The sequence below is a fragment of the Aulonocara stuartgranti genome (genome assembly GCF_965226115.1).
Source record: "Aulonocara stuartgranti genome assembly, chromosome: 20".
NCBI classification, from domain to species: Eukaryota; Metazoa; Chordata; class Actinopteri; order Cichliformes; family Cichlidae; genus Aulonocara; species Aulonocara stuartgranti.
The window spans coordinates 21,147,843-21,159,207 of record NC_138956.1 but is presented as its reverse complement, the minus strand read 5'-3'; the positions used below and the strand labels follow the sequence as shown (position 1 = coordinate 21,159,207).

The 11,365-nt window shown below is 39.5% G+C and overlaps 1 protein-coding gene across 3 annotated transcripts; it reads right to left on the bottom strand.

Annotated features, from left to right (window-relative positions):
- Positions 1-17: 17 nt before the first annotated feature.
- On the bottom strand, positions 18-9,911 carry LOC309697646 (protein-serine O-palmitoleoyltransferase porcupine-like). Of its 3 annotated transcripts, none has more exons than XM_082519723.1 (15): positions 9,755-9,911; positions 8,967-9,109; positions 8,676-8,868; positions 7,788-7,831; positions 7,487-7,668; positions 7,267-7,397; positions 7,134-7,154; positions 6,841-6,855; positions 6,608-6,733; positions 6,414-6,514; positions 6,214-6,290; positions 6,049-6,112; positions 5,756-5,841; positions 3,202-3,312; positions 18-2,627 (listed from the first exon to the last, which is right to left on the bottom strand). In XM_082519723.1, the coding sequence occupies exons 2-15, from the start codon at positions 9,100-9,102 to the stop codon at positions 2,526-2,528; spliced, it is 1,389 nt and encodes a 462-aa protein (XP_082375849.1). In that variant the 5' UTR covers positions 9,103-9,109; positions 9,755-9,911; the 3' UTR covers positions 18-2,525. The 3 variants fall into 3 exon arrangements, with proteins under 3 accessions (XP_082375849.1, XP_082375850.1, XP_082375851.1); XM_082519724.1 differs by having other exon boundaries at positions 8,967-9,104; XM_082519725.1 differs by lacking the exons at positions 18-2,627; positions 3,202-3,312 and adding an exon at positions 5,542-5,615.
- Positions 9,912-11,365: the final 1,454 nt, after the last annotated feature.

Below are 11,365 nucleotides of genomic sequence, written 5' to 3'. Positions count from 1 at the left end.
AGACAACATTCCAGGTTTCATTACAAATTTTATAAAAATATCACAGGTGTACCAGTGCCTTCACATTTACAGGGAAAAAACATTGACCTAAAGTAAATATCAGAACAGGTTTTAAAATACTGAGTGATGTTAGGTCTGCAAAGACTGAGCACTTGTTCTTGGGCAGAGACGAACATTCAGGCTCTAATCTAACACGACATGCTAGGCAAGAAGCAATTCCTTTGACAGTTTAGATTAAGGAAAGACAGACTGGACACTTGTATTATTTTATCAGATCATCATTAATTACATAAATGTGTCATTAAAAGCAGCCGTGTATTAAAAATCTGTAGTTAAGATTGAATATTTAATATCGTGTAATCACATTTTAAATTACCCTGATTCTAAACCTTTTTTTTTCTGCACTGAGGAATAACAGAGTTTTAAAAATACTAATACAACCTATTCTAAGCAAGAGGAAATAATTCAGTTCAAATGAAATTAACAAATTAACACAAAGCTAAATACAAACACCAGGAAACTCCACCACAAACTTTAATTCATGGACTTACTGAATATTTGTCTTTATCTAAAATTCACTAAAAGGGAAATCATTACTGTTGACAATAAAATTGCTGCCTTGTAACCATAATCTGTGCTCTTTTCATTCAAAATTAATTCCTCATTGTCTTACACATGCTCAAGAGACAAGCTCTATTAAAGAACGAGACTCGTCATTTTCAGTTTTTTTCTTATAGTAATTCCATGAAAAGACCAAAGCTAACACCCTAACTAAACTATAGGAAAGTTTTGTCTCTGCTGTTAACTACAATAAACTGAAAATAGGCAAGAGTAGGTCTCTGCGTAAGACCAACGGCAATTCCTCAATCAAAGGAGGCAATTAAAAAATGTCTGATGTGGTTGGGTCAAAGCTGATTTATTGTCCGCTGCTGGTGTAGCTCTATGTGTTTACCCAGAGGACAGAATGAGGAAAACACAACCAAAAGAAGGTGCTAAGGAGACATGTTTGCATGCTCTCCTCCAACAGGTCAGAGGTGCATTGCTCCTATACCGGTGAATAGTCTGAATGCTGATTGGTTGAACCAAAAAGTGAACAACCACAGCAGCGTTCACATAAAGAGGAAAAGGTGCCAGATACTTCAAATGGCCATGATGAAACAATCCCCACTGGCTTAATATTAAAATGTCCAACAAATAAGCAGCTGTGGCCTCTATCGCTGGTGGGTGTTGATTAGGATGCTAGCTGTCTAAGTTAGCTTGTCTAAATTAAGATTTGCGGTGTGAGTGAGTGAAACTGTATTCGTTTATTTTAAAAGCACTTAGCACTAATTACTAGAGTATTGGTTGTATTTTATAGCATTTTTGTTGAATGCATTTGATGAATGCAGACTGCTAACCAAGCTAGCACTAGCTCACAATGTAGCAATACACCTCCTCAGGAAAATACGGTGCCCTCTGAGTAAAAAACAAAGTAACAAAAAGATGGTTTCAGCCATTAAGCTAAATTAGAGGCTTAAAATGGGACTTCACAAATCAATAGAGGAGGCTGAGGTGGCCGTCTTTCATATACAGTCTCTGTGGATAAAGGCAAAGGACCAACAGCAAAGCAAACACAAAAAGTAACCCACATTTCCAGTTGTTCTTGATACTACCCCCAAGTGGCAGGAGATAGCTATATCAAGTAGGCGTGCACCTGCAAAGCTCTGCATAGCACCAGTGCAGAGTGGAGCCTTCGATGTTAATGATGGTTGATGAACACCAGCTTTGACAGAGGAATGCCGACTGTGTGGACTGCAGAGATACATTTTCACAAATGTACTCGTCGTTTCTTTTTGAGTGACATTCACTGAAAATTACAGTCTCAGCTGTTTCATATTCTTTTGAGCATTTTTTATTTTATTTTTTTTAGAAAGGGCTGAGTACTACGCACAGACAGTTGGAGGAAGCTGTAAAATACTGAGAGATCTACAATTGCACTATTGATTTAGGTCATTTCATAGAAATTATTCACTATAAGAAGACATTGATGACTGCCACCCCTACCCTTTAAACTGAAACGATTTTATAACATAAAAAGGGAAGAGAAACGTCGACTGAGGCCATCTGCCGCAGTCGACGCTGAAACCTAGATAATGGGCTTTATTGTGTGTCCACAGAAACAAGCGGCCAATATCCACCATGCTGATAGGTATTGATTGTGACTCACAGTGAGACATCGGTAACCGCTGTCACAACATGAGGGCTCGATAACTGCGGCTCAGATAAAAAGGGAGCGACGCAGAGAAAAGAAATGAGGAGCGAGCTATCATTTCATGGATATCAAAACTAGTCCCCAGCAGGTTAGAATAATAGATTACCCAGCCAACTTGTGGTGCAACCTGAACACTGAATGTTGGTTCGTTGTTGTATACAGGATGATTCTGTTCTCTTCGGTCTGATGCAGGATAAAGTCACAGTGCAGAAGTGCAGAACCAGTTTTCCATCTCTCATTATTACTTCCTTCACTCTTTCTTCATTTCTTATTATTAGAGAATAAGGCGGTATAATATCCAGCATCCAAATGTGACCCAGTGGCTGTTCCAGCTCAGCTCTGACCACTTCTGAATGGTATGATGGGTGATATTATCCTGTAAGGAGATGTACATAGTGAGTCCAGTAATGTGTAGTAGTATAGTGTATAGTATCATTTAAACCTTTTCCTGAAAGATCTTTACAAAATGTGATTTTTTTTTGTCATTACTGACTGAAAATAATTTCATCTAAGGCCTTTCATCCAGCAAAACCATAAATTACTTTAACTGTTGATAATAAATATCACAACTAAGGTTACATTCCTATGCAGCAATTCACACATTCATATGTCACAGTGAGCTCCACATTTTTATAGCAGGGCATATAAATATAGACACCTTTAATCTTCTAAACATGCTGGGACTTCAGTATGTCACAATGCTACGTCAATAGCACACTGCTAGCCTTCTATACATATCCTGAATTTGTAAAGGTTCCTCAAAAACAACTCGTGCATTTGGCCTAACTAGTCATATACACAACGATAATATCTAAAGCTTTTGAATACCATTAACTTGATTTCACATTTTACTGTATTTTAAAATGTTCTTTTTCCAATCTCTTCTCTGGTTCTATCCTGCAAAATGTGCGCTTTCCTCTGGGGCTTAGCATACTCTTATCATGTCTTACCTCATCCTCCTCCATAAAGTCCACACTGGAGTTGAACACTGAGCCGAGGTATGTCAAGTGCAGTATTGCCAAAGCACTGAATGCTATGTTTATCATATACACCCATAACCCCTGTGGAGGAAGAAGGTATAATGTAAGAATAAACAAGTTCCTTACTCAATATTACTACCCCAAATCTGTAACCTCTGCAAGATTTTCATATTAGGGTCCTGAGAACCTTACACAGATTTGTTGAAGAAGATTATCAAAGAATGTTTATTACACTCTTAAAAACTAATGCCTTCTTTTAGCCAATTTCACTTAATAACATGGCAAAATACTTAAGATTTAAAAGCACGATTTCAGGGCTTCAATGTAATAATGTCCCAATTATGTACTATGGTTTATGCAAGCTGTTTTTCCTTGGCATAAATGATTACGTTCCCCTTCCCGGTGCTCTGCTGTGTGTTAAAAAGGGATTTTTGCTGGGCATCCTGTCAGCAAACTCTCAAATTGTGTCAAATTAAGGCACAAGACAGTCCCTCGGGACTGCTTTAATATAACCGCAGCAGATGCGATGGCAATAAAACCTGATGTCCACACTTCTTTAGTAATACATTAAGTAAATAATCTTGTGTCTTCCACCATAATGACTTATCCTGTTATCCTGTTAGAAATGAAAGAAGGCTACAGTAAATCAAAATGTAAGATGATGAGGAATAAAATTGTTATAATTTTATTCCTCTGAGGGGAAAACAAACAGGGAAAAATAGCTGGTGCTGTATGGAGCTAAAGTAGGTCCATTTAGAGCATCTCCTGCTCAAGTGTCACATATATGTCTGTGCAATGAGAATTTTCACAAATAAAACAGCTGGAAGAAAAGCAGTCTTTGCAGCTGTTTGCAACTCTAATGCCAACAAATCTAGTTGCAAGTCTGCTCAGACATTTGTCCTTTTCAATATCAAAAATGTCATCACTTCATTCTCATTGTATGCTTTTTTTTTGTTTTGCAAAATTTCATTGAGGTGATGCATTTGAGTTTTTGTTTCCAGTTGATGGCATGGAGATATTTATTAAGCAGCAGGAAAATGAATGACATCCTCAACACATCCCTTTCCCCCCCTTATTAGCCGTGTAAGCTGTTAATTGTGCAGAAGTTAATAAAGTTGTGGTCACACTATCTTAGCATCTAACTTGTCCTGCTGAAGTGGGGTGAACATAAATAAGGGGGAATGTTTGTAAGTGGGAGGTAAATTCAAATGCAGCTTTCCAAACAGGTTAGCAAATATCCCCAAACACAAGTGGGAATATTTAAGTGTAACACTCATAGAGATGGTGAAAGACGGAAATAAAAACAGGAGATATGTGAGGATTGCTCAGCGAGAGAAATTTGATTAACTGGAAATTTAGAGCTAACCTGTGATGTTGTAATTCATTTTTAGTCTTTAATCAGATACTGGATCTATACATGAAGTGTTCCTTTTTCATGAAAGGAAGCTATTTCCCCCACAAAATGAGAAATTTCTTACTGAATAATTTGAAGTATAACTCCTGTATATAATTCAAAGGTTGCATAAAAATACCAGGCGGTTTACAGCAGGATAAAGTGATTATTTTGTAGTATTATGGTGAAGATTACTGTAATGAACTGTCATGGACTGGTACAGAGTGTGCTGTGGTTTTCTGGTCAAAATCAGGTTAAATCCAGAGCAGCTGACATTAATTTTAATTTATGATGGTTATACTGATTATATTCACTCAATGAATTCTACTTTTTATACTAACTTCATACTGTGTAGCGTTTGGAAATCCACCATGATGCATCATATAACATTTTATTGCTACATGATAAATCTTGTTAAATCCACACAGAGCAATGCATCTCAGCTGGAGCACAGGTCAGCCTGTACACAAAGAAAAGTCTACATGAGCGTTTTATATGTAGGTCTGCCTACACACACACACACACACACACACACACACACACACACACACACACACACACACACACACACACACACACACACATATATATATATTTTTTTTCAGGAAGTGTACTCCAGGCTGGATGGCTGCCTTTTGTTCAGTTTTCTGTCTAAATGACCCCAGACAGCTTCATTAATGTTGAGGTCCAGGGTTCTGGGAAGGTCAATCCATGACTGATAGTGTTCCACTCTATAAAGCTCTTCTCTGTTTTTACTACATTGGAAGTGTGTGTGGCAACACTGTCATGCTTAAAAATCTGTCTTTTTTTTTTACCCTTGAATGACTCACAGGTCAGTATTAAGCATTTTCACAGGAATGTGAACTGTTCTGAAAATAAGTGAAAAATAGAAAATGACCTTCAGAAAGCCTGGAGAACTTTTGCTCAGTCCCACTGTAAAAAATCTCCTTCCTTAAAATGAGCATCTATATGAAGGCTATCAATCTTGTCCCTGTTTCAAATATGAAATGATCATATTTACTCAACTTACTCAATTCTTTTGAATAAAAATAATAATAATTGAACGGTTGATAATTGAAAGGTTTTTTGTTTGAAGAAGAAGAACAAATATACGAGGGAGCTGCATTTTACCTTTTTGTTCTGGTGAGTGCAGTTTGGCAGGCATTTCTTTGACAGTATACAGGCATTAAAAATAGCTGCAAGCCTCTTCCGCAACACTAAAACACGAAACAAGACCAGTGCATTAAAACAAAACAAATAGATGAGTTTTTTCCAGCATAAGAGGAAAATTACAAGCACTGCAGTAAACAGAAACAGTGTTTCACAGTGAGTGCAATTAGCCATTAGTGCAAACCTAAGCACCTTCTCCAAATGGAAAGGTTCTAATGTGGAAAAGAGAAAACCCCCCACAAAACTCTGCTTACCATGCTCAACATAAGTGATGAATCCCAAAGATATTAGGACTGCACCTAGATGAAAACTCAAACCCTGTGAGGTAAAAGAGCTTCAGTCAAAATAATCCAGTTACTGATACAAAAAAAAAATGCATTTAAAAAAGTAATTGTAGGAAAAGTCTGCATAGGACTCACATGCAAAAGGGCACTGGCTGTATATGTCACCATTATAGCAGAGAATGTCCCAAATTTCAGTACACTCTTAAAAACATCTGTGAAATTAGAGCAAAAACATCTGTGAGCTGGTATAAGAATTTCTATTTAAATGAGCCATAATCATTACACTCACAATGGCAAACTAAAGCAAAAACAGCTGCCGCCTGTCTTGAACTCACAGGTGTGCAGAAAGCGAGACATGGGCAGATTCCACGATGTTACCACCTCCACCATTGACCGAGGAAACTCTATATTAAGCGGCTTGGATACGGTCATATCCCTGCAAAGTAAAAGGTAAATGGGCGGTGGCCTGTTATAAATGTGAATAAAGAGAAACACACTCAAGGTTAGCAGGTGCGCTTGCAGTTCTAACCATTTGAGGTTGTCTTTCTCCTCGGTGAAGCCTGCCCCAGCCAGAGTAGTGGTAGTTTCACTCAAATAGCCAACAAAATAATTGCTAAAGTGGAAAGACAGTGTGTTCTCATACGCCAGTAGCCACCTAATGCAGGGACACCAAAATGGGAAGAAATAGATGAATATCACAATCCAGCTTCAAATAACGTCCGACTTTACTGAGTGGCTACTACAGATGAGTAAAAAACATACTTAGCTGGTGTAGCCCTGAGTAGCATTAGGATAAAGAGAGCAATGTTAGTGACAAAAAAAGGTTTATTGACTTGCCTTGTGATGATTTATGCTTCATCAAGCTGGTGAAAGTGTTGTGGTAAATGAGAGGGTGAGAGGGGTCTCCTGGTACATATATAACTGCACAGAGAGGAGGAGGAGGATGAAGTGGGTAGATACATGCAAGCAAAGGTTTTGGACAAATGGTGATTATGAGGAATGCATGCCTACAGTGTTTGGTTTATTCAGAGTCACTGAGGTGGGCAATTAATTACCTGATCTTCCTCCTCTTTTTGCTGTAAACAAAGCAGGTGACAGACACATTATCTTAACAGAACAGCAAGCCACAAACCAAGTCAAGAATACACAGGCATTTGTTTACAGTATGAATGTGTGTGTTCTCCTCACCTTCGTAGCAGCTTGTCTCCATAAACAGGTATGAAATAAGGGAAGAGGTAGGGTGCCACACAGTTGGAAATAACAAGGCAGACCTGGCTCTTCACCCAGCTAACAGACACTTTTAAAAGCCACGAAAGGCTCTAAGGAGAAGAAGGAAACATCAGCTGTTCTTTCACTTTTTTTAAAATTAATCCTCACTCAGATCTAAAAGATATAGTATCGCACCTACCAGCTTACGGCCTTCTAAAGCTTCTTTGTAGCTGTTGAAGCTGATCCAGGGACCAAAGATGACTGTGCCCACAAAGTAGATATAACCCATGAACTCAATGGGTGAGGGCACACTGGTCACAACACCTCTATCCAAATCAAAGGCCAAAGAAATGGCTTTCATTGCAACCACCATCTGAGAACCTGGATGACAGCAGCAGCATTTAAATGATTGTTGTATTCCAAAATTAGACATTACTAATGGGAATATTAAAGTATACAGACAGCAATCACATTTAAGAGACAAATGATGGCTGTCTTACCTCTCATCTTGTGCCAGTTAGTGGTATCCATCATATGTAGCTCCCTGATGAAATGAAAAGGAAAGGTAGTCGTAATGAAAAGAAAAGACCATTCCTTGAGTTTTCCCAAATCGGCCAAATTCCCGAATTCACAAGCTTAAAGTCAATTGGAAATTAGGATTTAGGCGTGAATAAGTATACATCATACATTTAAAGAAATATTGGGGGAAATCACAATAAACTTTGTTGCTTTTATTTTGAATTCAGGTGCTTTTTAAAAATGTTTTACATGCGTACATGCGTACAGTGTGAAAGCACGTTGTAACGTGTTGGAACCAGTGTTTATGACAGATGTGTTTGCTAGCCCTGACAGATGTCAGCTCACGTTAAAAAAGAAATCTTGTTGTAGAATGCAGAGTTTTTAAGAAGACATTGACTTCTGAGCTTTTATTTACTGGAGTCATCTATAGAACTGTGCTTAGTTTACAGAGAGCAGATTGTTGTGTTTGAGGATTACAGTTTGAATCATCATTACGAGACTAAACACACAGAGAAATACAAGAAGTTGACTGATGCAGACTGAAAATGGACATCTAAAGCTTTGCTAGCGAAGCTGCAAAAGCAACAAGGACTTTTTTCCTTACCAAGCTTTACACATCCAGAGATGGAGCTGTCAAGACCAGCTTTGTGATTTGACAAAATTTGTGCTTTTTTCACTTTGCCTGTTTCACATTTTCATTGCTTATAGCAGTTTAGATTGAGTTCAGCTTATTTATGTAACCCCCACAACACTTCCAGCTTCTCATGTGGCCCCATTGGGAAAATGAATTATTAAAGAAGCTCTTTGGTTCAGTATTACACCTAATGTGTAATACTGAACTGTCAAGTAACACAAGAGGACTCTCTTACCCCAGGAGCAGGTAAATGAGCACAGTGATGGAGAGAAAGGTGCCTCGGATGGTAGAATGGCGACACAGGAAGAGGAAGAGGTAGCAGAGAAGGCTGAGAAGGACCACCCAGATCATGTGCAGCTCAAAGAACAGGTAGAGCGTGTAGAAACCTCCTGCCACTGTGACCAGGTGTTTCACAAAAGAAGGAAGACCTGACATAGCCAGATAAAAATAAAGAATAATGTATGTGATTAGAGATTAAAGTGAAGGTCTGATAACACTGGCTGGGGTGCAAAAGCTCTGTACTCACCGAACATCCAGATAAGTCGACATAGCAGGCAGATAACCAGCAGCTGCCATACCTGCTCCAGGCCCTGCTGAGCTGTGGGCAGAAGGCAGCCATGAGCGAGCTCTTGGAAAAACTTCTGTCGGCTGAACACTCCCATCACTAGACTTAGAAAACAAAGAGAAGCCAAAATGCATTTTTACAGCAACAAAAATAACATTTGTGTTAACAGTGGTGACTTATAGCTAAATACTCTTCATTAAACTTCAAATCCCAGCATGCAACGCAATTCACTACAGATCAGTGCACATGCAGCACAGCTGCTGTTCAGAGTTTCACTAAAGATGATGAGAGCTCTTCTTGTAATTTAACATATTTTTAGTTGCATCAGACTGGATACAATGAAATACATCCCAGGATGTAAAACAATATGAAGACTTCATCACAATAACACCATGACCTGGGTCTCGGGCATGTGGAGAATATTTGACATATGCTATTCTGCAAGACATGCTCTCTCCGCAATGCAGTCGGCCAAGGGGATGAGTTGACTCACAGCTGCCTTCCTTCAGCCGCTGCATTAACAGTGCCTCAGCGTGCTCAGCGCTGTGCGTCCAGGGAGAGGCAAACGCATCGTAAATGGATGCGAGAAATCCGGCAGGAGCTACTGATCCTTGCAGTGAGCGGTCCTGCTAACAACCTACTTCAGAGCTACCCCCCCCCCCCCCCCCCCCCCACCACTTCACACCAAAAACAGCTATGAGGCCCCCCGCCCCCAGCATGCCAGTTTGTTTTCCGTGCGTAAAACTCACCCTCTCAGAGCAGCAGGATGATCCTCGTGTCTCTGCTGCTACTTTTCCGTCCCTTTAAAATAACAACAAGCCTGGGTCCTGCTGCTGTCTTTCAGGCACACTCGGGCCAGATGATGCATATCTGGATGACTCCCATTGTCACAGCATCAGCACCACTAACCTGCCATCTATGAAGCCACGCGACGACACATCGGCCAATCTAAACCGCTGCTGAACGGATCTCAGCCAATCCTCGTTTTCGTCACCCTAATGTGACAGCAGGAAGGTCCAAACAGAATCGTCGCCCTGCATAACCCCGCGCATCCGAACCAATGAGACGTGGACAGCGTACAGATGGACTGAAGACGGGACTGTTGTGGATGCGGAGGAATGCCCTCTCTGAACGTATGCAAAAAAATCCAATGTACCCTTAATCTACGTGATCTTTTATTCATTTAGTTCATCGATAATATGCAAATTCAATCAGAAAGGCAGTTTTAATTTAATGTTACCATTGTGCATGAAATAAATATTTTAAACATAACCTACATTTTCTTCGTCTAAAGTAATTCATAAATGCAAACTTAAAGACAGTGGTTAGTTTGAGTGATCCCTCACCGATGTGCAACCCTAAAATATAAAGCTGATGATGATTTAAAGGCTAAAAACAAACAGTGTGTAACCGAGGACAAGGGATGAGTAAACGGGGCAAAGAAATAATTGATCATTTATTTATTACATAAGTTAAACATACAAATTCCCAGTCGTTTCCAGACAGGACTTACAACACATCCTGCCGATATCCCAGCTGCGCATGAGACGTACCACACAAACTGTGCGAAATAACACTACAACCCGTCACACCCCGCTTAGTGACACTGCAATCGTGGCACACACTGCAAACAATTCGGGTCTCAGCGCAGCTGGGAATCAGTGCTATGTATGGCCTGTGATCTGAGAGATAAAGGGAAGTGGCACAAACAATTAAAATAAAAAAAACAAAAGAGAGGTTAGTCCGCCCTTACAAAACTTACTCTCAATCAATAACCGCCTCTACGGCTGGACGGACTAACCAAAACAAAATTACAAATCAATCAAAAGAACACAAAAAAGGACAGCAGAGACAGCACAGCTGAAAAACAAACAACATTATCAATTAAAATATTACCCAATAAAATAGCAATTTTATAAAACCATTCAAAATCATGAAACTAAAACAAACACTCAATATACCTACAATATTGATCAGTTTCCCTGCGCGCAGTCGATCTAGGGCTTGATCAATTCTTCTATTAAAATTCGTGGTCACACTAAAAAAGTCCAATGACACATTAAAAAAAAATAGGCACATGCAATAGCAAAAGATCCAAACAAAAAATGGCAAAAGTCTCTTACCGACAGTATACCCACTCGCACCTGAGTGAATTAATTGCCTCTGGTTTTTTCCACAGAAGAGCGCTGACTTCACCCCACACACCCACTACCTTTTCACAGCTCTTCAGCCAATCACCTGGCAGCGAGCAACAAACTGCCAGGTGACACTTGTTACAACCCTCCCCTTCAAAGGGCATCGGCGACCCGACGATGAGCTGAAAAGAGAGCACACTTAAAATTTTGCTCATTTTATAATGG